Source organism: Acipenser ruthenus, chromosome 16 (genome assembly GCF_902713425.1).
Source record: "Acipenser ruthenus chromosome 16, fAciRut3.2 maternal haplotype, whole genome shotgun sequence".
NCBI lineage: Eukaryota > Metazoa > Chordata > Actinopteri > Acipenseriformes > Acipenseridae > Acipenser > Acipenser ruthenus.
Window position 1 is genome coordinate 75006 of NC_081204.1, and position 25473 is coordinate 100478.

General features: G+C 55.1%; 2 protein-coding genes across 3 annotated transcripts; one reads left to right on the top strand and one right to left on the bottom strand.

Annotated features, from left to right (window-relative positions):
- Positions 1–2: 2 nt before the first annotated feature.
- LOC131697864 (WD repeat-containing protein 6-like) lies at positions 3–9681 on the bottom strand. The gene is made up of 8 exons (XM_058989591.1): positions 9588–9681; positions 9254–9354; positions 8515–8596; positions 4862–7880; positions 4670–4756; positions 2126–2248; positions 1821–1933; positions 3–1539 (listed from the first exon to the last, which is right to left on the bottom strand). The coding sequence occupies exons 1-8, from the start codon at positions 9679–9681 to the stop codon at positions 1025–1027; spliced, it is 4134 nt and encodes a 1377-aa protein (XP_058845574.1). The 3' UTR covers positions 3–1024.
- A 1846-nt stretch (positions 9682–11527) lies between these two features.
- On the top strand, positions 11528–23807 carry LOC117412594 (NCK-interacting protein with SH3 domain-like). 2 transcript variants are annotated; one of them, XM_058988211.1, is made up of 13 exons: positions 11528–11925; positions 14371–14483; positions 14958–15159; positions 15250–15325; positions 16801–17282; positions 18883–19053; positions 19205–19291; positions 19827–19965; positions 20051–20131; positions 20904–21032; positions 21433–21525; positions 22084–22256; positions 22390–23807. In XM_058988211.1, the coding sequence occupies exons 1-13, from the start codon at positions 11755–11757 to the stop codon at positions 22615–22617; spliced, it is 2145 nt and encodes a 714-aa protein (XP_058844194.1). In that variant the 5' UTR covers positions 11528–11754; the 3' UTR covers positions 22618–23807. The 2 variants fall into 2 exon arrangements, with proteins under 2 accessions (XP_058844194.1, XP_058844195.1); XM_058988212.1 differs by lacking the exon at positions 11528–11925 and adding an exon at positions 13899–14022.
- Positions 23808–25473: the final 1666 nt, after the last annotated feature.

Sequence of the window (25473 nt, forward strand, 5' to 3'; positions counted from 1 at the left end):
TGAGGAAGAGAGAATCATCCCTCGCTGAGGATCCAGACAAAAGGAAGCTGGCAGCAGCATGAAATATTAATCAACCACGCAAGCCTGCCACTTCACTAACCAGGATCATCCAGCACACACAGGCAGGGATCATCCAGCACACACAGGCAGGCAGGGATCATCCAGCACACACAGGCAGGCAGGGATCATCCAGCACACACAGGCAAGGATCATCCAGCACACACAGGCAGGGATCATCCAGCACACACAGGCAGGGATCATCCAGCACACACAGGCAGGCAGGGATCATCCAGCACACACAGGCAGATTGAAATGATTTGAAATGGTTTAACTGTCTGTGTTCAGGGAGCAATCATACATTCAATGAAGCACACCATCACACTGCTTCAATAAATAATGAGATTTAGTGGAGACCTGAAACTCAATAGCAGGCCAGTGAGGCCCTATTGCACAGCATGCTGGTTTAAAATGTCAACCTCACTGAGCAGAGACAGGTGTGCCTTGATCCCCTCACTGCAGCCGTGAGAGAGACAGGTGTGCCTTGATCCCCTCACTGCAGCCGTGAGAGAGACAGGTGTGCCTTGATCCCCTCACTGCAGCCGTGAGAGAGACAGGTGTGCCTTGATCCCCTCACTGCAGCCGTGAGAGAGACTGGTGTGCCTTGATCCCCTCACTGCAGCCGTGAGAGAGACTGGTGTGCCTTGATCCCCTCACTGCAGCCGTGAGAGAGACTGGTGTGCCTTGATCCCCTCACTGCAGCCGTGAGAGAGACTGGTGTGCCTTGATCCCCTCACTGCAGCCGTGAGAGAGACTGGTGTGCCTTGATCCCCTCACTGCAGCCGATACATTTCTTTTCCAATAACACCCCCAGATAACACTTTGTTTCTTAAGTAAGCATTTATTTTAAAACATGAACAGCATATGAGTTTAAACACCGGGCTCAGCATGGAGAGCACACACAGAAATAAAGCAGAGACGAGTTCAGCGGCTCCCCTCTCATCTTGCCTGGTACCTGCAGTCCTTGCTAAGCCTCCTCACAGTGCCCCCCAGCCCCCTCTCCCAGTCTCTCCCAGTCTCTTCCAGTCTCTCCCAGTCTCTCCCTGTGTCCCAGCCTCAGTATCTGAAGCCCCTGCCCGCACACTGCCAGGAAGGTGTCCCGGTCCTCCTCTCTCTGCCACGCCTCCAGCCCCGCCACGTCAGCCACGTGACAGAACCGGGCTCCCTGCCAGCTCAGCCCGGCCCGGCCCAGCCGCCACAGAGCCACGCGCTGGTCCACGGAGGCGGAGACCAGGAGGTCAGGGGTCAGGAAGCGCAGCCCGGTGAGGAGCGCGGCGTGAGCAGAGAGGACTGCGAAGCGAGCGCTGATCCGCACCGACGCCACGGCGACGCTGCTCTCCACACACACGCGGCACACCTGCAGGGAGCCGTCATCACCACCACTGGCCAGCAGGTAGCGCCCTGGAGTCTCCGTCTCCAGGATATCCAGGCTGTTCACCCCACTCTGGTGCAGCTGCACAGTCAGAAAGGGGCTGCCCAGCCCTGAAACACACACAGACACAGAGCTCGGTGTTAACTGGGAGTACACAGCGCTCTGCAGCACCACAGCTGCAGGTACAGAGTCTAACACACTGTATCAGGGGCCCTTCACTCATCTCCTGATGGGAAATCAGATACGAAACACAGGCAGAGCTCTACTGGTTCATTATCGACACGAAGCACATGACACTTCAGAAGAAGTTATATTAAATACAGTAACAAACTGCTGTTTTGTTTGTTTTTTGGTGTTAGGAATTGGTAGAGTGAACATGCTGTTTCTTTACCCTTCCGCTGGGGGGCGCCACCATCCTCCTCCAGACTCCCTCCCTCCACCGCCTCAGTGATATCCCAGAATGCAATGCTCCCATCCGTCGCAGCGCTGCACAGAAACACTCTCCTGAGAGTGAGAGTGACAGTGAAAGAGAGGGAGAGAGAGACAGAGAGAGTGACAGTGAGAGAGAGGGAGTGAGAGAGAGGGAGAGAGAGAGTGTGACAGAGAGAGAGAGGGAGTGAGAGAGGGAGTGAGAGACAGAGGAGCACACTCTTTGCTGAGTGTCTCTGTGAAGCTGCTCGGCTCTCCTGCTCTCACCTGCTCTCCTGCTGCTGCCCCAGCCAGTGTGTGAACGAGGTCACCTTGAGAACGCAGCGCTGGTGATGAAACCACTCTGCCAGCAGAGCCAGCCTGCGCCGCTCCTCCCACAGCGAGAACAACCTGCAGGAACACGAGAGGTTAGAGTGAACCCAACCCGAGGAACACAGGGGGTAACCAGAGTGAACCCAGCCCGAAGAACACGAGGGGTAACCAGAGTGAACCCAGCCCGAGGAACACGAGGGGTCACCAGAGTGAACCCAGCCCGAGGAACACAGAGTGAACCCAGCCCGAGGAACATGAGGGGTCACCAGAGTGAACCCAGCCCGAGGAACACGAGGGGTCACCAGAGTGAACCCAGCCCGAAGAACACGAGGGGTAACCAGAGTGAACCCAGCCCGAGGAACACGAGGGGTCACCAGAGTGAACCCAGCCCGAGGAACACAGAGTGAACCCAGCCCGAGGAACATGAGGGGTCACCAGAGTGAACCCAGCCCGAGGAACACGAGGGGTCACCAGAGTGAACCCAGCCCGAGGAACACGAGGGGTAACCAGAGTGAACCCAGCCCGAGGAACACGAGGGGTCACCAGAGTGAACCCAGCCCGAGGAACAGGAGGGGTCCCCAGAGTGAACCCAGCCCGAGGAACACCAGGGGTCACCAGAGTGAACCCAGCCCGAAGAACACGAGGGGTAACCAGAGTGAACCCAGCCCGAGGAACAGGAGGGGTCCCCAGAGTGAACCCAGCCCGAGGAACACCAGGGGTCACCAGAGTGAACCCAACCCGAGGAGCACAAGGGGTCACCAGAGTGAACCCAGCCCGAGGAGCACAAGGGGTCACCAGAGTGAACCCAGCCCGAGGAGCACGAGGGGTCACCAGAGTGAACCCAGCCCGAGGAGCACGAGGGGTCACCAGAGTGAACCCAGCCCGAGGAGCACAAGGGGTCACCAGAGTGAACCCAGCCCGAGGAGCACAAGGGGTCACCAGAGTGAACCCAGCCCGAGGAGCACGAGGGGTCACCAGAGTGAACCCAGCCCGAGGAGCACAAGGGGTCACCAGAGTGAACCCAGCCCGAGGAGCACATGACTGTATTTATAAATACAGTACAGCGTCGCATATCCGACCCCCTGTGGACTGGAGTCTAGCCGGATATGTGAAAAAGTCGGATTTGCGAACATCTATAGAAAAAGCATTTCCACATCCATGAATAGATTAGTGAACAAAAACAACACGCAAACTGCTTTAAACACGCTTTAAAAGCAAGCAAACGTAAATGAGATTAATTAGGGTTCAAATCCACAGTGTTGCTGTGCGGTTTGCTATAAGCCATCTCCAAGCAAAGCCTTAAAAAAATACAAAACAAAACGCTAAATGTTCTGTAACCTGCAACTGATGGCTTCTTTCTTAACTCTAGAAGTCCCTGCCTCCCTGGGTCTGCTTTCTTTATATCTCTGTCACGGTACTTTGCGCTCTTTCTTCATATTGCCAACAGCCGATACGCAGCTCGGTTTCAATATTGCGTTGCGTTCATGAAGCTTGCTTTGTTTAATTCAAATACATTTAAAAGCTACACCACCATGCTGATGATATCTGCCGGCGTGCGCTCCATCATATAAACACATTGCACAAAAGAAAAGCTTTCTCGACTGGTGTACTGAAACGTCCCTGCGACACGCAGCTGACTGACACGCGCACACAGCCCGCCTCTCTTAAAGGGGAATGCACCAGCAGACTGACTGACACGCGCACACAGCCCACCTCTCTTAAAGGGGAACGAACCAGCAGGCTGACTGACACGCGCACACAGCCCGCCTCTCTTAAAGGGGAATGCACCAGCAGACTGACTGACACGCGCACACAGCCCACCTCTCTTAAAGGGGAACGAACCAGCAGGCTGACTGACACGCGCACACAGCCCGCCTCTCTTAAAGGGGAACGCACCAGCAGGCTGACTGACACGTGCACACAGCCCGCCTCTCTTAAAGGGGAATGCACCAGCAGACTGACTGACACGTGCACACAGCCCGCCTCTCTTAAAGGGGAACGAACCAGCAGGCTGACTGACACGTGCACGCAGCCCGCCTCTCTTAAAGGTGAATGCACCAGCAGGCTGACTGACACGCGCACACAGCCCGCCTCTCTTAAAGGGGAACGCATCAGCAGGCTGACTGACACGCGCACACAGCCCGCCTCTCTTAAAGGGGAACGCACCAGCAGGCTGACTGACACGTGCACACAGCCCGCCTCTCTTAAAGGGGAACGCACCAGCAGGCTGACTGCTAGAACGCGTTCTTTCTGTTTCCATCGCGGAAGCTGCATTTGCCATTACTCCCTTTGCTACTTTGAATATGTATTGATTGATTTATTCAGCGAGTCGGTTAACTGATCAGGACGGTTATGTGATGGTTGGATATGCGACGTTCTGCTGTATGAATAAACTCCCCAGTCATCTGCAAGCCTTCAGCATCCACTGTACCACCGCACACTGCCCAGGATCCCAGCCCAGTATTCCCAGCCTCCCAGTACAGCCGTGCCCGACCTCACCTCACTGCTCCATCACTGCAGGCTGCAGCCAGGAAGACTGCGTCCCCACCATCCATCCCAGCATCCACCACTGCCACAGACATGTACCTGAGAGGATAGAGCACAGGTCACACACGCTGCCACAGACATGTACCTGAGAGGATAGAGCACAGGCCACAGACATGCTGGGGGTAGAGAGGAGGCTCGACTCACCTGGTCTCGGGGTCCATCTTCACAGTCTTGTGCCGGTTCCTCATTCGCTCCCAGTGCTCGTCCAATCGGTGAGAGGCCAGGTGAATTGCCTGGCAGGACACGCCCTGCCGCTGTTTGTCCCAGCCAATCAGCAGCCGGTAGCACTGGAGCTGGGCCCGCCCCCCTGCTGAGAACAGCAGAGCGGAGAGCTGGTCTGTGTGTCCGTGTGTCAGTCCGCCTCTCTGTGCCGTGGCCAGTGCCCTCACACTGGAGATGTGGTCAGTGAGGGTGGTCAGGGCTGTGATCCGTCTGTGGGAGGGCTGGACGGCCAGCACGGTGAGTGTGGTGTCTTCGCTGCCCGTCACCAGGATATCCACAGCTCCTCCCGGCGTTGCCACGGCACCCAGGCGGCACAGGCAGGTAACCTCCCTCCCGTGCAGCCCCTGCCTCACCACCGGGGAGCAACACCGAGCTGCGTAGCGACGAGGGGCCCGGGACAGGCAGACAGCCCCCTGCTTTAGGAAGGCGAAGCTGAATCCAGCAGAGCCACGGCTGTAGCTCCAGGACCGGTGCCCCCCTCCGCACGGCACACACAGCAGCCTCTCCTTCCTCCCCGAGTCCCACAGCACCAGATCCGTGGAGTGGAACCCCAGCACCAGCTCCCCGCCTCCCCCGACGCCCTGGAACAGCACCCTCTCTATCCAGCCCATCCCGCGGCAGGCTCTCTGTGCCCGCAGAACCTCCAGGACGGGGCCCCCCTCCCTCACACGCAGGGCTCGGTAGCAGCCGTCCCGCCCCGTGCTGTACACCAGACCCCCCTGCACTGTCACTGAGGTCACCCCCTGCCTGCCGTGCAGCCCGAACAGCACCGACACCGGCTCCTGCGGGTCAGCCTTGGTGCGGACTCCCTCTCCCTGCTCTCCCCTCGAAGCCCTGTCCCGGTACAGCAGCACAGAGCCCCGCCGGTCCCCACACACCCACAGGCCCGCGCCGTCGCCACTGCCTGGCAGGAAAGCCACTCCGGTGAGCCACCGGTGCCTGCAGGGAGGCAGGAGGAAGGAGCCTCGCTGGAGCAGCCTGAGCGGGGTTCCCTCTGCCTGGCCCGCCCCCCACCACTGCACCCTGCCCTCGGGGCCCGACACAAAGAGCTCCGAGCCAGCCTCCCGGGACCCCCAGCACAGGCTGTGCACCTTCCCCCGGCCGGCCCACACCTCCACAGCGCCCCCTGGCTGGGACAGGGAGAAGACGCGGACCCTGCCTGCGATGTTACCCACGGCACACAGCGCAGCCCCAGCACTCACCTCCACCACACTGTAGGACTGGAAGTCAGGATCCTCCATGAGCAGCTGCCAGCCCTCCCCCTGCTCACCCTCCTCTCCCACACTGTGGCAGTACAGGCACCCCGAGTCTGTCATCACCAGGACCTGAGCCCCAGAGTCCACCAGGCGAATCACTTTGGGGGTGCCCTGACCACTGAAGAGGAGCTGAGAGAGACGCCTGCCCCCTGGACTGCTCTCTCCCTCCGTCTCCTCTCCCTCGTCAATCTCCACCTCTCCCTCAGCCCTCACCACCCCCTCTCCCTCGTCAATCTCCACCTCTCCCTCAGCCCTCACCATCCCCTCTCCCTCGTCAATCTCCACCTCTCCCTCAGCCCTCACCACCCCCTCTCCCTCGTCAATCTCCACCTCTCCCTCAGCCTTCACCACCCCCTCTCCCTCGTCAATCTCCACCTCTCCCTCAGCCCTCACCATCACCTCTCCCTCAGCCCTCACCACCCCCTCTCCCTCGTCAATCTCCACCACCCCCTCTCCCTCGTCAATCTCCACCTCTCCCTCAGCCTTCACCACCCCCTCTCCCTCGTCAATCTCCACCTCTCCCTCAGCCCTCACCATCCCCTCTCCCTCGTCAATCTCCACCTCTCCCTCAGCCCTCACCACCCCCTCTCCCTCGTCAATCTCCACCTCTCCCTCAGCCTTCACCACCCCCTCTCCCTCGTCAATCTCCACCTCTCCTTCAGCCCTCACCATCCCCTCTCCCTCGTCAATCTCCACCTCTCCTTCAGCCCTCACCATCCCCTCTCCCTCGTCAATCTCCACCTCTCCCTCAGCCCTCTCCCCCCCGATCCTCCACAGTCTGATCCCGCTGTCAGCCCCCCCTGTAGCCACCCAGGCCCCTCCCCCCTCCCTCTCGATTGCCGCCAGCGCCCTGACCCCCCTCCCCCGGTGACCCTTGAACCTGCGCAGCACGTTTCCGCGGCGACAGCCCCAGAGCAGGCAGGCAGAGTCCTCGCCCACACTCAGCAGCCAATCGGAGAGCAGACGCACAGCCCAGACGCGCGCCTGGTGACCGTAGAGAATCTGCAGGCAGCATGGCCCCCCCGCCCCCCCTGATCCCCACACTCCCCCCTCCTCAGACAGGTCCCCCACTTCCCACAGGCGCACACTGCGGTCGTCAGAGGCCGAGGCCAGCAGCCCCCTGTGCGGCTGGTACGCCAGCCCGAAGATCACGCCCTGGTGCCCAGCCACCCTGCACTCTGCCCTGGCCTGGCCCTCCTCGTTCCTGGGCCCCCAGTTTCCTGGCCTCCACAGAACCAGCTGGTTGAACACGGTGCCCGAGACCAGCGCCAGCCGGGCCCAGCTGCGTCCCACGAGCAGCGCAGAGTACAGGATGCACGTCTCCTCGCAGTGCACCTCCCGCAGGGCCCGGCCCGACACCGGGTCCAACAGAACCACCGCGTTGTGGGCCAGAGCCACCGCCAGCATCCCAGAACCAGACCCTTCCCCGTCCTGCAGCCAGCACACATCCCAGACCCAGTCCTGGAGCTCTGAGAGCGGGGACAGGTCTGCAATGGAGGGGCCCTCCCTCAGCTCCATCACTCGCACCGCCTTCCCTCCAAACACAGCCAGAACGGCCCCGCCCCCTCCCTCCTGTCGCCACGGTGACGGGCGGATGCCGTGGATACGGTAGTTTCTGAGCACGCTCCGTGATGCGCTCTCCCTGTGGGGACCCAGGCTGTACACAGTGAGGACAGGGCCCTCCCCTGCAGAAACAAGAGGAACGGAATCAATAAAGGATCACCAATGAACTAAACAGGGAAACAGCTGACGCACAGCTAGCCAACCACAATGTTCCTTCAAAGCACACAGCTGCTTAGTAAACAGTAACAGCTTTTGAAATGTATTGTCAGCAATCTGGGTTTTTAAATATTCCCGGTGTGTTTCAGGATGGTGGTTTTTTTGTTCGTTTTTTTTAATTTAGTGGTTGACTATTTGTATTGTTTTCCCCCCAGTTTAGAATGTCCACTTAATTTTAGGCTCAGCTCACCGCTACCACCCCCGCACTGATTCGGGAGGGGTGAAGATGAACACACGCTGTCCTCCGAAGCGTGTGCCGTCAGCCGCCCGCTTCTTTACTCACTGCGGACTCACCGTGCAGCCACCCAGAGATACAGCATCGGAGGACAACGCAGCCCTGGGCAGCTTACAGGCAAGCCCGCAGGCGCCCGGCCAGACCACAGGGGGCGCTGGTGCGCGGTGAGCCGAGGACACCCTGGCCGACCTGACCCTCCCTCCCCCCGGGCGGCGCTCCCTGGGAGCTCCCGTCCTCGAACCGGCGACGTCAACCCGGTGGGTTGTTTTTGCCCAGCTCTGTTCCTGGCACGGTCTCAAACTCACCGGAGAGCAGGCAGTCCTCTCCCAGGAACTCAAGCGCTGTGACGGGACAGCGCAGCAACACGGACTCCATCACTGCCCAGACCTGGGGAGAGACACAGACACAGTCACAGTCACAGACACACAGGCAGAGACACAGTCACAGACACAGTCACACAGGCAGAGACACAGACACAGACACAGACAGAGATACAGACACAGGCACAGACACAAACACAGACACACAGACAGAGATACAGACACAGGCACAGACACAGGCAGAGACAGACACAGACAGATACAGACACAGATACAGGCACAGGCAGAGGCACAGAGACACAGACACAGGCAGAGACACAGACACAGACAGAGATACAGACACAGGCACAGACACAAACACAGACACACAGACAGAGATACAGACACAGGCACAGACACAGACACAGGCAGAGACAGACACAGACAGAGATACAGACACAGGCAGAGACACAGATACAGGCACAGGCAGAGGCACAGAGACACAGACACAGGCAGAGACACAGACACAGGCAGAGATACAGACACAGTCACAGGCAGAGACACAGACACAGGCAGAGGCAGAGACAGTCACAGACACAGGCAGAGACACAGACAGTCACAGACACAGACACAGGTAGAGACACAGACACAGACAGAAACACAGACACAGACAGACACAATTGTGTTTAATTGAGCAGTCGGTTGCAATCTGCTTTCATACACCAACTTAAACTTCTCAAAACACCTTTTCAAACGTGAAGCTCGAGAAGAGCAGTCGGCTGCAGTTTGAGCGACGTGGGGGACCCGTCCCAGCTTCAATTCTTAGAGTTGGGGTTGTGTGTGATTATAAAGCCATCTCCTCGGTCAGAGAGAGGGTCATGCGCACACATATCCGTACAGAGTACAACAGCAACGCCGCACGGTGCAGGACAATGATCATGTTCAAATGTAACAGGGCTGGGTTTCTGCATGCAGCGTGACTGGCTGGGCACCTGGGAAGTCACGCAGCAAGGAAATCGAGCCCTCGGACTCATTTAAATGTCGATGCATGTGACAGACCGCACGGCCGCGCTGCTTACCCGGGACGCGAAGCTGGTTGGGTTGTCGTGTCTCTGTCAGCACACACAGGAAATCCCGGCGACAGCCAGGCTGCAGCGGTGTCTCCGCTCGCATTGAACCGGGTTCAAGCACCCCGAATGATCCTGGGGATCCACGCGTGCTGCTGTGTGTCTGTGTTACTGCAAACTTCCCGGCTTCCGCCCTCGTGGCTCACCAGCACGGAGCGCTCCTCCACTCACAGAGCGCCACACTAGCTGGTCACCGCCGTCGCAGGCTGGCAGGAAAGCTGTAGCTGATTGGCCTAGCCGTTACTAGGACTGTTGCTATAAACAACCTTTCCAGTAAGAACTCAGCAAGAGCTCGCGACTAAACCAGTCCACCCAGTCCTGTAATGGTTGTTTTGTTGAATTGGTAATATAAAGAAATGATTGCACAGCAACGCATCTTGTTTTTAATGTTTTAATGTGCTAACTGATCAAATTAAACTGAAGGGATGCTGACATGAACCGCCTCAGTGCATTCAGATATACCGACACCATAGTCCTGCCCACAGCTTTAACTGGAACACAGCACCCGATGCATCAGACTGCCAGTAACATCGCTGTAATTCCATTACAGTCTGCTTCCAACATGAACTACAGCTTCCCTGCTTCACACAGAGACGCGCGGCTGCGGTGCCCTCTGCTGTTTACAATGGGTAGAGCACTGCAGCCAGACAGACGAGGCTTTAGCTTTCATTTGCTATCCAATGCTGCCCTCGTGTGGACATTTAGTAGAACTGCTGGTTCCGTGGTTGAAGATGAGTTTAAATGCAATTGCAGTAACTAAATTTGCTTCATAAAGTCGAATAAAAAATGCCGAATAATGTTTATTATTTGTTTATTTAGCAGACGCCTTTATCCAAGGTGACTTACAGAGACTCGGGTGTGTGAACTGTGCATCAGCTGCAGAGTCACAACTACGACAAGGAGGTGAAGTGACTTGCTCAGGGTCACACAATGAGTCAGTGGCTGGTGGGATTTGAACCGGGGACCTTCTGGTTACAAACCCGTTTCTTTAACCACCGGACCACACAGCCTCCTAATGTAATGTAGCGATAACATATTGAATGACACGCCGCTTTGTAGAAATACTAACAACTGAAAAAAGTGACATTTCGAAATCTAACGCTGCCCTTTTTTAAACTGCTGCTGTATCAATACAATGTTCTTCATGAATCTTGGTTATAATTTTATAGTGTGTTATTAAATTAGTAGAGTTCCGTTCAGAAGTATATACTTTCGGATAGAGTTTACATCGCTGTAGAGAACTACAATTCAAACGACTATAGGCTTGCTAACTGGCCCCATAATTCCGGGACACTGCGGGACAGGTCGGGTTTCCTAACTCGCCTCCACGCCACAAAAGAATCGATTTGAAATCAAAGTGCGGCGGCGATTCTATCGGGAAAGGATCATAACATGAATTAGAAATCATATTGCGGGTTTAAAAACCTGACCCGTCTGACAGTGTCCCGGGATTATCCGGCCAGTTGGCATTAGTCCTTGTTTCGAGCAGGGTCCGGTTTAATTATCCGTTTTGTTTTCTTCGAAACTGCCTGTTTTAAAATATAACCGATAGCAAAACAATTCTTCACCAGAAACATGAAAATATAACCTCTTTAAAATACTGACGTGGACACCCGTACTACGACATTGTGTATTCGTAATAAAATGTTTAAACAGCTGCGCACTCTGGACAGCCATAGGGGCTATGCAAATTAGGTAACGCGTTTCTAAGTTTTGATTCGCTAACTATGTGCACCAATCAGGAGTCACGCACTAGCTGTAATTTTGTTTTATCCAATCAGATTGTTTAAGACATGACGCAACAGTTGCACATCCTCGCCACACGATGGCAGCATCTGTATTGTATCCACGATCAACTGCATCCAAGAGAACTCGGATCTGGATCATTCCAGCCGCGCGTGCACGACGCTGTGATGCGGCCAGGAGTGGCGGGAGCGCGCTCGGTTTGGCAGACGCTCGCAGCAGTCGTGGGGGCGTGCCCGTCTAGTGCGTGCACGACGCCTGCGGTGTTTACATCCACTTCTGCGGAGTTCCAGCGGGCGAGAGCGCCGCGTAATATTAATAGAATTAGATTGCTATTGAGAGGAACAGAGCGAAGCAGCCGGCTTTTGATAATATCATGTACCGGTCCCTGTACGCCTTCCGCTCGCCGGAGCCCAACTCGCTGCACTTCGCCGCCGGGGAGACTTTCCTAATTCTGGAGCGGAGCAATCAACACTGGTGGCTGGGCTCCCGCTCCAGCTCCGGCGAGTCCGGCTACATCCCGGCCTCCTACATTGAGAGGATACAGGTGAGAGACCGTGAAGAGGGACGCGGGACGCGGCCGCGGACTGGCTGGTGTGTGGGCTTGCAATTACACGACATAGAAACGCCAGCTTAGTCTTACTGTTACCTGGAGGGGAGCGGAGGGGAGAAGGGGGTTCCGGGGGGCAGAGTAAGGGAATAAGCAGACACTGCTCCTCGCTCAGTAGACTTGCATGTAATACATTCTCAATGAAATCCTCCCATAGCTGAGCTCCTCCACGCTGCTGCTGCTCCCCCCTGACAGAGAGGAGATTGCTCTGCTGTCTGAACCCAGGGCTGCGTAGCTTCCACTGTGCCAGCTCTGGCTCTCACTCCCGGCTGGGTCTTGTGGCTGCTTCCTTCCTTCCTGTCAGGTATGAAAGTGCTGCTGTGTGGCCTGGCAGGATGGAGGAGTGTCTCTGAGGGGCTAGTCTGACTCCGACCCGCCAGATAAAGAGGATTACAGTTTCCCAGTTAGTCTGTTTGACTGTACAATATTAGCAGAGCTTTTGAGATTGAAGACTTGGTATTGGTGAAGCACAACAGTTGCACATGGTGGCATGCAGCTTGAATAACGTGGGGACAGTAAGCACAGCCTCGCTCTGCCTGGGGTTTGAAATCTTTCTTGTAATAATAACGCCCAGGCTGGATGGGCGCGGAATCGCCCTCTCGAGGAAACTGCCTGCAGAACCCTGCGCAGCCTGGCTGGCACTCCCAGAGCCCTGCGCAGCCTGGCTGCCACTGCCAGAACCTCGGAGCAGCCTGGCTGGCACTCCCAGAACCCTGCGCAGCCTGGCTGGCACTCCCAGAGCCCTGCGCAGCCTGGCTGCCACTGCCAGAACCTCGGAGCAGCCTGGCTGGCACTCCCAGAACCCTGCGCAGCCTGGCTGGCACTCCCAGAACCCTGCGCAGCCTGACTGCCACTGCCAGAACCCTGCGCAGCCTGGCTGGCACTCCCAGAACCCTGCGCAGCCTGGCTGGCACTCCCAGAACCCTGCGCAGCCTGACTGCCACTGCCAGAGCCCTGCGCAGCCTGGCTGGCACTGCCAGAGCCCTGCGCAGCCTGACTGCCACTGCCAGAACCTCGGAGCAGCCTGGCTGGCTCTCCCAGAACCCTGCGCAGCCTGGCTGCCACTGCCAGAACCCTGCGCAGCCTGACTGCCACTGCCAGAACCTCGGAGCAGCCTGGCTGGCACTCCCAGAGCCCTGCACAGCCTGGCTGGCACTCCCAGAGCCCTGCGCAGCCTGGCTGGCACTCCCAGAGCCCTGCGCAGCCTGACTGCCACTGCCAGAACCCTGCGCAGCCTGACTGCCACTGCCAGAACCCTGCGCAGCCTGGCTGGCACTGCCAGAGCCCTGCGCAGCCTGGCTGGCACTCCCAGAGCCCTGCGCAGCCTGACTGCCACTGCCAGAACCTCGGAGCAGCCTGGCTGGCACTCCCAGAACCCTGCGTAGCCTGGCTGCCACTGCCAGAACCTCGGAGCAGCAGGGGGCGGAAACGGGAAGGAACTGAGCAACACAGCCGGGGATTAATCCACAGGATCTCTCACGACATCCCCCACAGTCAATCAGAGTGCCAGGACCAGTTCAACATGAGTCCTGCAGTGAGCACTGCCTTTACAAACACAAATAACAGGTCTGTCTACCCAGCTGGTGGAGCTCAGCACATTCTGAGTAGCAAAGACACTGTCAGCCTCAGGGATGACTAAACAGATTAACTTCAACGAGAGTTCCACGGCGGCTTCCAAACCCTCACCACAGAGCCCCTGTCCAGGTGTTTGGAGACACGGCAGGATTTCGAATGCTTTCTGCGCAGGCTGCTGCCTTCATTCCTGTCCTGGTTGTGCTGTTAGTCTGTGTGGAGCGGGACTGCTCACTGTCTGCATCCTGGAATTGTACTTCCTGTGCAGACGGGGATTCAGAGCTGCAGGGTCTGTATCCAGAGAAAGGGTGAGGGCTGGAGGGGCTTTCCACAATTTACAAACCAGAGGAGGCTGTTCAGCCCATCCATGCTCGTCAGGTTCCTAGTAGCTGATTGATCTCAAAACCTGATCAAGTCGGGTCTTTAAGGATCCCAGTGATTCAGCTTCAACACCATGGGCAGGTGACCCACCCCCCCTCACCACTGTCTGTGTAAAGAGGGGGCTGCTGCCTTCTGTCCTGAGTCTGTCTCTCCCCCCCCCCCCTCACCACTGTCTGTGTAAAGAGGGGGCTGCTGCCTTCTGTCCTGAGTCTGTCTGCACTTTTCCATTTCAGACTGCGTCCTCTGGTCCTGGTTTCTGGGCTGCACTTTGCTGAGGGTTAACACAAAGATAGTCCGGGACTTGCTTTGCCCACCACAGGCGGGGAACCTCTCCCTTCAGAGGGGTCTGCTGCCCAGAATATCTCCCTGTGTTTAACTGTATCTCTCGCTCTCTCTGTCTGTCTGTCTGTCTGTCTGTCTGTCTGTCAGACCCCCGAACAGGATGTGGTGCTGCAGTCCATCGACAGAGCCATCGAATCCATTCACAACACTGCCATGAAGAACGGGGGCAAATACAACCTGGAGCAGCGCGACGTTCTGCAGTGAGTGTGGGGCTGCAGAGACGACACAGCGGGGAGAGGGCAGAGAGAGGGCAGAGAGGGCAGAGAGAGGGCAGAGTGTGCAGAGAGGGCATTCACACCGCTCGACCTCCGAGCTCTGCAACTCAGCCTTGAAATGGGCCTGCTTGTGGTTCTCATTGCGCTTGTCTTTCTAGTGCAGTGTGTAATGACAGGACTGGCTGTGGTTCTTGATGCAGTGTGTAATGACAGGGCTGGCTGTGGTTCTTGATGCAGTGTGTAATGACAGGACTGGCTGTGGTTCTTGATGCAGTGTGTAATGACAGGACTGGCTGTGGTTCTTGATGCAGTGTGTAATGACAGGGCTGGCTGTGGTTCTTGATGCAGTGTAAGACAGGGCAGTATTGAAGTGAAGTGATTTATTTCCTCTCATGTGTGGGCACAGTTCTGGTTGTAGCCAGCAGGTGGCACTAACCTCCATTCCCTGTGACCCTGTAGGAAGCTGATTCACCACCGCAAGGAGACGCTGGCGCGCAAGAGCCCAACCAATCACAAGCAGATCCTGCCGTCTTCCGCCAGTGACTACCACATAGGCTCCGCCCCCCACGCCAACGGGCTGAGCCGCAACTACGGGCGGCAGGCCAGCGAGCCGATCCCAGAGAGCCTGGACCCAGGCAGCGGGGAGGAGGGGCTGTACCAGGTAATGCAGGCTCCCTTTGGGCTGGTTCTGTTCCTGTGGTGTGTTTGGGATCCTGCCTGACTCCTCCTCCTCTTCATCTCCCCTCTCTAGGTGCCCCCCCAGCCTCGCCGCGCCGCTCCCATCACCCCCCCTCCTCCAGAGAAGCGCAGGGCCCCCCGCAGACCAGGTGAGATTGAGGGGTGCTGCACCCCAGCAATGCACAAGGTGGTCTCTATAGAGGGGGCTTCATTTATTTCATTGAGGCTGCTGGTTTTTACACATGGAGACGTGTCCCTTTGTGTGTACAGCACTCCCTCGTTCTCGCACGTCACAATGTGAACTATCTAGAGTGGCTCTTCACAGTCAAATGCAATTTACAGAACTGCGAGTCATCAGACTGTGAGCTACTGAGTTGTATAATAATGAGGCAGCAGCGTGATGCAGTCTGCATGTCAGTGCTGTATGATGCAGTCTGCATGTCAGTGCTCTGTGATGCAGTCTGCATGTCAGTGCTCTGTGATGCAGTCTGCATGTCAGTGCTCTACGATGCAGTCTGCATGTCAGTGCTCTATGACGCAGTCTGCATGCTCTGAACTAGTTCACAAATGTGCTTCGTTCAGGGTTAGGCCATGTTGACAGGGAGTCCTTCTGTCTCTCACTGTGAACTATCTAGAGTGGCTCTTCACAGTCAAATGCAATTTACAGAACTGCGAGTCATCAGACTGTGAGCTACTGAGTTGTATAATAATGAGGCAGCAGCGTGATGCAGTCTGCATGTCAGTGCTGTATGATGCAGTCTGCATGTCAGTGCTCTGTGATGCAGTCTGCATGTCAGTGCTCTGTGATGCAGTCTGCATGTCAGTGCTCTACGATGCAGTCTGCATGTCAGTGCTCTATGACGCAGTCTGCATGCTCTGAACTAGTTCACAAATGTGCTTCGTTCAGGGTTAGGCCATGTTGACAGGGAGTCCTTCTGTCTCTCACTGTGAACTATCTAGAGTGGCTCTTCACAGTCAAATGCAATTTACAGAACTGCGAGTCATCAGACTGTGAGCTACTGAGTTGTATAATAATGAGGCAGCAGCGTGATGCAGTCTGCATGTCAGTGCTGTATGATGCAGTCTGCATGTCAGTGCTCTGCTCTATGACGCAGTCTGCATGTCAGTGCTCTGTGATGCAGTCTGCATGTCAGTGCTCTGTGATGCAGTCTGCATGTCAGTGCTCTATGATGCAGTCTGCATGTCAGTGCTCTACGATGCAGTCTGCATGTCAGTGCTCTATGACGCAGTCTGCATGCTCTGAACTAGTTCACAAATGTGCTTCGTTCAGGGTTAGGCCATGTTGACAGGGAGTCCTTCTGTCTCTCACTGTATGAGGGCCCTTCTCCAGTATTTCACTTTGTGTCTGTATGTGTGAGTCAGTGAGATGAAGAGAGAGCCCTGTATACTGGAGCAGCTGTGATGAGGGTCATTGCCTTGCAGCTGCTGCTGCCTGGAGTCTGTTTCAGTTCAGCTTCATGAGGGAGGGAGCGAGCAAGGGAGTGTGTGTGTATTCCACTGAGCTGAAAATCCACAAAGCAAAATAGGTTGGCAGTTTTTATTCAAAGTTTTCCTTTCCAGTTTGATTGTTCTCCCCTCTCTCCCTGCTCTCCCCCGGTCACAGAGCCTGCAGTCCCCTCCAGGAGCTCCTCAATCGGCCCTGGCTCCTCCTCTGTGAGCTCCGTCTCTCTGGATACACTGGGCAGCGGCTCCACCCACACCCCCGAGGCCAGTAGTCCCAGCCTGGCCACCACCCCTCCCCCGCTTCCCTGCCGGACCAGGCCCGCTGCTGACCCGGTGCCTCCCAGTCCCTCCCAGTCTCCCTCCCCACAGTCCCTGGCAGCCCCCTCACCCCCTGTGCTGTCACAACCTCTTAGCCCCACCCGCAGCCCCTCCCATGGTGTGAAGGGGGCGGGGTCAGACCCCAGAGTGGGCGTGCCTCCCAGCATGGGGGCGGAGCTGATCGAGCTGGTGCGCAGGAACACGGGGCTCAGCTACGACCTCTCGAGGGTCGCCATCGGGGTCGTGATTGGACACATCCAGAGCTCCCTCCCACACACCGCTGAGGTCATGGAGCAGGTCCTCCTCTCATTGGTGGAGAGCAAGGTGAGCGGGAAGGGGGGTGGTTAGGGGGGGGTTAGGGGGGGCTACCTTTCCTAAACCGTAAAGCTTTAACATCTTGGGAATGTTAGTCAGCAATTGGAAAAGCCTTCAGGAGAAGCACTCCGTCCTCCGTCCTGCTGCTACTTGCAGAGAAAACGAGCCTCTGGTAACCTCTGCCTTGTAGAGCTTTGTAGAAGCCTTGTTTAGAAACATCTCTCCAGACAGCTGCAGCCATTTCCAGACATCATAATAATAATAATGAAAGACCAAGTGAAAGCATTTTATTTTCTTCATGCAGACACAGCTACAGAGATAAATACCTCCCCGAGTCATTCTGTTTGTGTACAAGATCAGCTCGAAAAACAGCAACGTCTCAAAGTGCTTGTTTTCTGTTTGGAAGTTCGTGACCCCAACCTAGGAAAAGTCATCAAATAGAACAGAACAATGAGCTGCCATTGAAGAGACATATCAAACAGAACAATGAGCTAGCATTGAAGAGACTTATCAAACAGAACAATGAGCTGGCATTGAAGAGACTTATCAAACAGAACAATGAGCTGCCATTGAAGAGACATATCAAACAGAACAATGAGCTGGCATTGAAGAGACTTATCAAACAGAACAATGAGCTGCCATTGAAGAGACATATCAAACAGAACAATGAGCTGGCATTGAAGAGACTTATCAAACAGAACAATGAGCTGGCATTGAAGAGACGTATCAAACAGAACTATGAGCTGGCATTGAAGAGACATCAAACAGAACAATGAGCTGGCATTGAAGAGACATATCAAACAGAACAATGAGCTGGCATTGAAGAGACATATCAAACAGAACAATGAGCTGGCATTGAAGAGACGTATCAAACAGAACTATGAGCTGGCATTGAAGAGACATCAAACAGAACAATGAGCTGGCATTGAAGAGACATATCAAACAGAACAATGAGCTGGCATTGAAGAGACATATCAAACAGAACAATGAGCTAGCATTGAAGAGACATATCAAACAGAACAATGAGCTGCCATTGAAGAGACTTATCAAACAGAACAATGAGCTGGCATTGAAGAGACATATCAAACAGAACAATGAGCTGGCATTGAAGAGACTTATCAAACAGAACAATGAGCTGGCATTGAAGAGACTTATCAAACAGAACAATGAGCTGGCATTGAAGAGACTTATCAAACAGAACTATGAGCTGGCATTGAAGAGACTTATCAAACAGAACAATGAGCTGGCATTGAAGAGACATATCAAACAGAACAATGAGCTAGCATTGAAGAGACATATCAAACAGAACAATGAGCTGGCATTGAAGAGACTTATCAAACAGAACAATGAGCTAGCATTGAAGAGACATATCAAACAGAACAATGAGCTAGCATTGAAGAGACATATCAAACAGAACAATGAGCTGGCATTGAAGAGACTTATCAAACAGAACTATGAGCTGGCATTGAAGAGACTTATCAAACAGAACAATGAGCTGGCATTGAAGAGACTTATCAAACAGAACAATGAGCTGGCATTGAAGGTGAATGGGAAGCAGTGATTGCAGCAAACTGTGAGAATTGTAACGCCCCCCCCTCTCCTCCCCCAGGACCTGAGCTCCGCCCTGCCTCGTGGACAGCTGTGTCACGATGAGCAGCGTCTGCAGGTGATCTTCACCGACCTGGCGAGGCACAAGGAGGACGCACAGCAGCGCAGCTGGGCCCTGTACGAGGACGAGAGCGTGATAGCCTGCTATCTGGAGGAGCTGCTGCAGATACTGGTGATCTGTCTGTCTGTCTGTCTGTCTGTCTGAATCTCTGTGTACGAGGATGAGAGCGTGACAGCCTGCTCCCTGGAGGCGTGATCTCTCTCTGTCTCTCTCGAGTGCAGACACACAGACAGACACACAGACGTGCTCTTGTGTCTTGCAGACGGACGCTGACCCCGAGGTGTGTAAGAAGATGTGCAAGAAGAGCCACTGTGAGCCGGTCCTCTCGCTCGTCACGTACTATCAGATGGTGAGGGGGCTTCACCTGTGCTGTGTGGCTCTGTGCAGCAGCTCTCTGTGTTTGGAGTTACCTGTGCTGTGTTAAGCTGTTGTGTTGTGCGTCCGTGTGTAGCTGCGTTGTGTGTGGCTGTGTTGTGCGTCCGTGTGCAGTTGTGTGTAGTTGTGTTGTGCGTCAGTGTGTAGCTGGGTTGTGTGTGGCTGTGTTGTGCGTCCGTGTGCAGTTATTATTATTATTATTATTATTTGTTTATTTAGCAGATGCCTTTATCCAAGGCGACTTACAGAGACTAGGGTGTGTGAACTATGCATCAGCTACAAAGTCACTTACAACTACGTCTCACCCTAAAGACGGAGCACAAGGAGGTTAATTGACTTGCTCAGGGTCACACAATGAGTCAGTGGCTGAGTTGGGATTTGAACCGGGGACCTCTTGGTTACAAGCCCGTTTCTTTAACCACTGGACCACACAGCCTCAGTTGTGTGTAGTTGTGTTGTGCGTCGGTGTGTAGCTGGGTTGTTGTATAATGTTGCGCTCTCTTTCCCAGGAGCACCGGGTGGCTCTGCGGCTGCTGCTGCTCAAGGTTTTTGGGGCGATGTGTAACCTGGACTCTGCCATCATCTCAGCACTGGTCAACTCCGTCCTGCCCATGGAGCTGGCCAGGGACATGCAGACTAACACACAGGGTGAGGGACGGGGAGACGAGGGACATGCAGACACACACACACACACACACACACACACAGAGTGACACTTTGTTTTGTGTTTCAGAGCACCAGAAGATGTGTTACTCTGCGCTGGTGCTGTCCATGGTGTTCTCAATGGGGGAGCCTTTACCTTACCACCACTACGGTAACCTCGCCAGCATGCGAGCGTTTCACAGACACAGCGCTTTCTTTTACTGTAGTGAAAGTGCAGCAGCCCTGACAGGGAGGAGACTGCATGTGTGTTTGTAATGCAAAGTGTGCGTCTCCGGACCGTGCTGGAAGATGCCGTGTCAGTGAGGGGGCCTCTCTCCTCGCTGTCCTGGTTAATAAATCCCAGGGAGAGTAAGCAGAGGAGCGAGAGATGGTTCTGAAGAGCTGTCCCTGTTCCAGGGATGGCAATCAGACTCTCATTGCAGAGCAGCTGCACCCTGTCCAGGTTTTAAGAGGTGCTTGTTTAGCCCCAGTGTGAGAGAACGTTTAAAGCAGAAGTATTTGCTTTGTCCTGAATGTTTGATTGCAGGGATCCATTCCATTCTCCACCCAGAGTTTAGACTCGTAACTCTACACTTCAGAGGAGTGGCTGCAGTGCCTGCATAAGAGAACCCTGTGAGACCTTGAGAGTGAGAGTGAGTGTGTGACAGTGTGATTGTGAGTGTGACAGTGTGATTGTGTGAGTGTGAGACAGTGTGATTGTGTGAGTATGACTGATTGTGTGAGTGTGAGACAGTGTGATTGTGTGTGTGTGATTGAGTGAGTGTGTGACAGTGTGATTGTGTGTGATTTGAGTGAGTGTGTGATTGTGAGTGTGTGATTGTGAGTGTGTGAGTGTGATTGTGAGTGTGTGACAGTGTGATTGTGAATGTGTTGTATCTCTGTAGATTCAGCCCATGACGCTCTGTCTCTGTCCCCCCTCACAGAGCAGTTGAACCCGGTCTTCATGGAGTTCCTTCTGGATGTGGTGGAGGAGGGGCTGCCCTCAGACACAACGGAGCAGCTCCCAGATCTATTCATCAACGTGCTGCTGGCATTCAACCTGCACCTCATGGGTGAGGGGAGATGAGAAGAGAGGGGGGAGATGAGAAGAGAGGGGGGAGAGGAGAAGGGAGGGGGAGAGGAGAAGGGAGGGGGAGAGGAGAAGGGAGGGGGAGATGAGAAGTGAGGGGAGGAGGAGAGGAGAAGGGAGGGGAGGTGAGAAGGGAGAGGGGTAGGGAGAGCGGAGAGGGGAGGGGAAGTGAGAGGGGAGGTGAGAATGAATGGAGGGAGGGAGGGAGGGAGGCAACAGCACAGCGAGACGGGCAGTGTAGGGATGAAAGGACTCGTACACATTTCTTGGAGTGACTGCATGCGTGCGTGCGTGTGTGTGTCAGTGTTTCTGTGCTGTTGTCACCGCGCTCTGTGTGTGCGTGCGTGTGTGTGTGTGTCTCAGTGTTTCTGTGTGTATTTCAGTGCCGGTGAACAACATGATCATGCAGACTCTGGTGAAGAGACCCAACGCCAAGGTCCTGACTGAGAAGATCCTGCTGCTGCTGAACCGGGGAGGTGAGAGAATGACCAATCACAGCCAGGGGGTGTGGGGTTTGGACCAATCACAGCCAGGGGGTGTGGGGTTAGGTTACATCCTGGTATTTTTCCTTTATATACTCTCTCTCAATTCAATTCAATAAGCTTTATTGGCAGGACAGGAATAAACAAGTTTTGCCAAAGCAATTACAATGTATGAGAAAGAACAATAAACATACAAACAGACAGGTACAGTGTATAAACAGAAGGAAAAGACAGATTTTCAGTGCAGGTTCATTTTTTCTCTTAGACTGTGACAGGCAGTCACATGTTCGGCAGCTAGTGCACATGTTATCCCCACCTCTCCTAAAAATATGTGTAATTTTTCAGTTTCTGTGAGGTGGGTGAAGTCACTTTTGTGACTCGTAAATTTGGGTATGAATGTGTCTCTCTCTCTCTCTCTCTCTCTCTCTCTCTCTCTCTCTCTCTCTCTCTCTCTCTCTCTCTCTCTCTCTCTCTCTCTCTCTCTCTCTCTCCTCCCTCCCTCTCTCTCCCCCACTCCCTCTCTCTCCCCCACTCCCTCTCTCCCCTCTCCAGATGACCCAGTCTCAGTGTTTAAGCACCAGCCCCAGCCCGCTCACTCGGTGCTCAAGTTCCTGCAGGATGTTTTCTCCAGCGCCGACACGGCCAGCATCTTCTACCGGACTGACATGATGGTGATGATCGACATCGCGGTGCGGCAAATATCAGACCTGTCCCCCGGAGACAAGGTGAGACACCCCTTACCCCTCTTCATCTCTCCCAGGACAAGGTGAGACACCCTTTACCCCTCTTCATCTCTCCCAGGACAAGGTGAAGTGCTCTCTCATCCCCCTCTCTGTCTCTCTCTCTGTCTGTCCTCAGCTGCGTATGGAGTACCTCTCCCTGATGCACGCCATCATTCGCTCCACAGACTACCTGCAGCACCGCCATCGCCTGCCTGATCTGCAGGGGGCACTGCAGCGCATCCTGGGGGAGGGCGAGGCAGGGGGGCAGGGCGAGGGGGGGGGAGAGGCCAGTCAGATGGACCAGCTGATCATCCAGCAGATCTACAAGGACTTCCCGGAGATGCACACGGCCGCCGAGGACTGAGGCCCGGAGGCACAGAGACACACAGAGACACACAGACACAGAGACACAGAGGCACAGGCACACGCACAGACACGCCTGCTTCAAACTACACAGCGGACAAACCCTTTAACACCTGTATTTATGCTGCTTGTGACCCGTACCTCTGCCCAATACCTCACCCCTCTCCCTGCACCCCGCTCCCCTCTCCCTGCACCCCGCTCCCCTCTCCCTGCACCCCGCTCCCCTCTCCCTGCACCCCGCTCCCCTCTCCCTGCACCCCTCACCCCTCTCCCTGCACCCCTCTCCCTGCACCCCGCTCCCCTCTCCCTGCACGCCACACCCCTCTCCCTGCACCCCGCTCCCCTCTCCCTGCACCCCGCACTGTGCAGAGCACCACAGCGAAGGCTGTGGCGCTCTGCGCAGTGAAGGCTGTTCACACTGTGGTGCTCTGCGCAGTGAATCCTGTGGTGCTCTGCGCATTGAATCCTGTGGTGCTCTGCGCAGTGAATCCTGTGGTGCTCTGCGCAGTGAATCCTGTGGTGCTCTGCGCAGTGAAGGCTGTGGTGCTCTGCGCAGTGAAGGCTGTTCACACTGTGGTGCTCTGCAGCCTGACAGTGAAACTCCGGCTCCACTGTAGCCTCGCTGCTGTACCCCTGTGCCAGTCTGTCAGCCAGCTCTGTGCCTCGCTGCTGTGCCCCTGTGCCAGGCTGTCCGCCAGCTCTGTGCCTCGCTGCTGTGCCCCCGTGCCAGGCTGTCCGCCAGCTCTGTGCCTCGCTGCTGTGCCCCTGTGCCAGGCTGTCCGCCAGCTCTGTGCCTCGCTGCTGTGCCCCCGTGCCAGGCTGTCCGCCAGCTCTGTGCCTCGCTGCTGTGCCCCTGTGCCCCTGTGCCAGTCTGTCAGCTAGCTCTGTGCCTCGCTGCTGTGCCCCCGTGCCAGTCTGTCAGCCAGCTCTGTGCCTCGCTGCTGTGCCCCTGTGCCAGTCTGTCAGCCAGCTCTGTGCCTCGCTGCTGTGCCCCCGTGCCAGTCTGTCAGCTCTGTGCCTCGCTGCTGTGCCCCCGTGCCAGTCTGTCAGCCAGCTCTGTGCCTCGCTGTGTATCCTCGGAATGTTTAAACACAGAGCCTCTCGACTCCGTGCCTCTGTTATTATTGTTACTCCCTGTGGGAAGGACGATGCTGCTCAGACCTCAATAACAAACCATCCCACACACATTGCTTTAAACCCCAGTGCTCAGTGCAAGGGTGGCAAAGCTATTATTATATACAAATCTGCTGTTATTACAAAACACAACCCATTAAATTAAGACTGAGTTATTCATTAACCTTGCATAGTTATTCCATGTCAAATAATGCCTGTGAGAGGAGCTTCTACACCTCCCTCCCTCAACTCTGAGAGCCCTGAGCAGAGCGTGTGAGAGGAGCTTCAACACCCTCCCTCCCTCAACTCTGAGAGCCCTGAGCAGAGCCTGCGAGAGGAGCTTCAACACCTCCCTCAACTCCGAGAGCCCTGAGCAGAGCCTGTGAGAGGAGCTTCAACACCTCCCTCCCTCAACTCTGAGAGCCCTGAGCAGAGCCTGTGAGAGGAGCTTCAATACCTCCCTCCATCAACTGTGAGAGCCCTGAGCAGAGCCTGTGAGAGGAGCTTCAACACCTCCCTCCCTCAACTCTGAAAGCCCTGAGCAGAGCCTGTGAGAGGAGCTTCAACACCTCCCTCCCTCAATTCTGAGAGCCCTGAGCAGAGCCTGTGAGAGGAGCTTCAACACCTCCCTCCCTCAACTCTGAGAGCCCTGAGCAGAGCCTGTGAGAGGAGCTTCAACACCTCCCTCCCTCAATTCTGAGAGCCCTGAGCAGAGCCTGTGAGAGGAGCTTCAACACCTCCCTCCCTCAACTCTGAGAGCCCTGAGCAGAGCCTGTGAGAGGAGCTTCAACACCTCCCTCCCTCAACTCTGAGAGCCCTGAGCAGAGCCTGTGAGAGGAGATTCAACACCTCCCTCTCTCCCTCCCTCACCTCTCCACAGTGTTAACAGCAGCGGCAGTCCTGCATGAGTGTGCGTGTGTGTGCGTATTAACCAGCTCCAGCAATCCCCTTCACTGTGCACTCTGCTTCAATAGAAATATATAGACAATAAAGCTTCTAGAATGTTGTTACTAAAATCTATTTTACTTCCTGTGTATAAAAAAATATATAATGATAATAAAAAAATGTATGGATGTTAAAATTTTTTTTTTAAAAAAGTAACTATTTTCTTAAAACAAAAACTAAATGCGGAAATGAAACTCACCTGGCAAGTTTATTATTTTAAATCGTGTCCTCCACACACTGAAGTTGTTTCAGGGAGGACGTGTCCTCCACACTCTGAAGTTGTTTCAATGAGGACGTGTCCTCCACACTCTGAAGTTGTTTCAATGAGGATGTGTCCTCCACACTCTGAAGTTGTTTCAATGAGGACGTGTCCTCCACACTCTGAAGTTGTTTCAGGGAGGATGTGTCCTCCACACTCTGAAGTTGTTTCAGGGAGGATGTGTCCTCCACACTCTGAAGTTGTTTCAGGGAGGATGTGTCCTCCACACTCTGAAGTTGTTTCAGGGAGGACGTGTCCTCCACACTCTGAAGTTTCAGGGAGGACGTGTCCTCCACACTCTGAAGTTGTTTCAATGAGGACGTGTCCTCCACACTCTGAAGTTGTTTCAGGGAGGACGTGTCCTCCACACTCTGAAGTTGTTTCAGGGAGGATGTGTCCTCCACACTCTGAAGTTGTTTCAGGGAGGACGTGTCCTCCACACTCTGAAGTTTCAGGGAGGATGTGTCCTCCACACTCTGAAGTTGTTTCAGGGAGGACGTGTCCTCCACACTCTGAAGTTGTTTCAGGGAGGACGTGTCC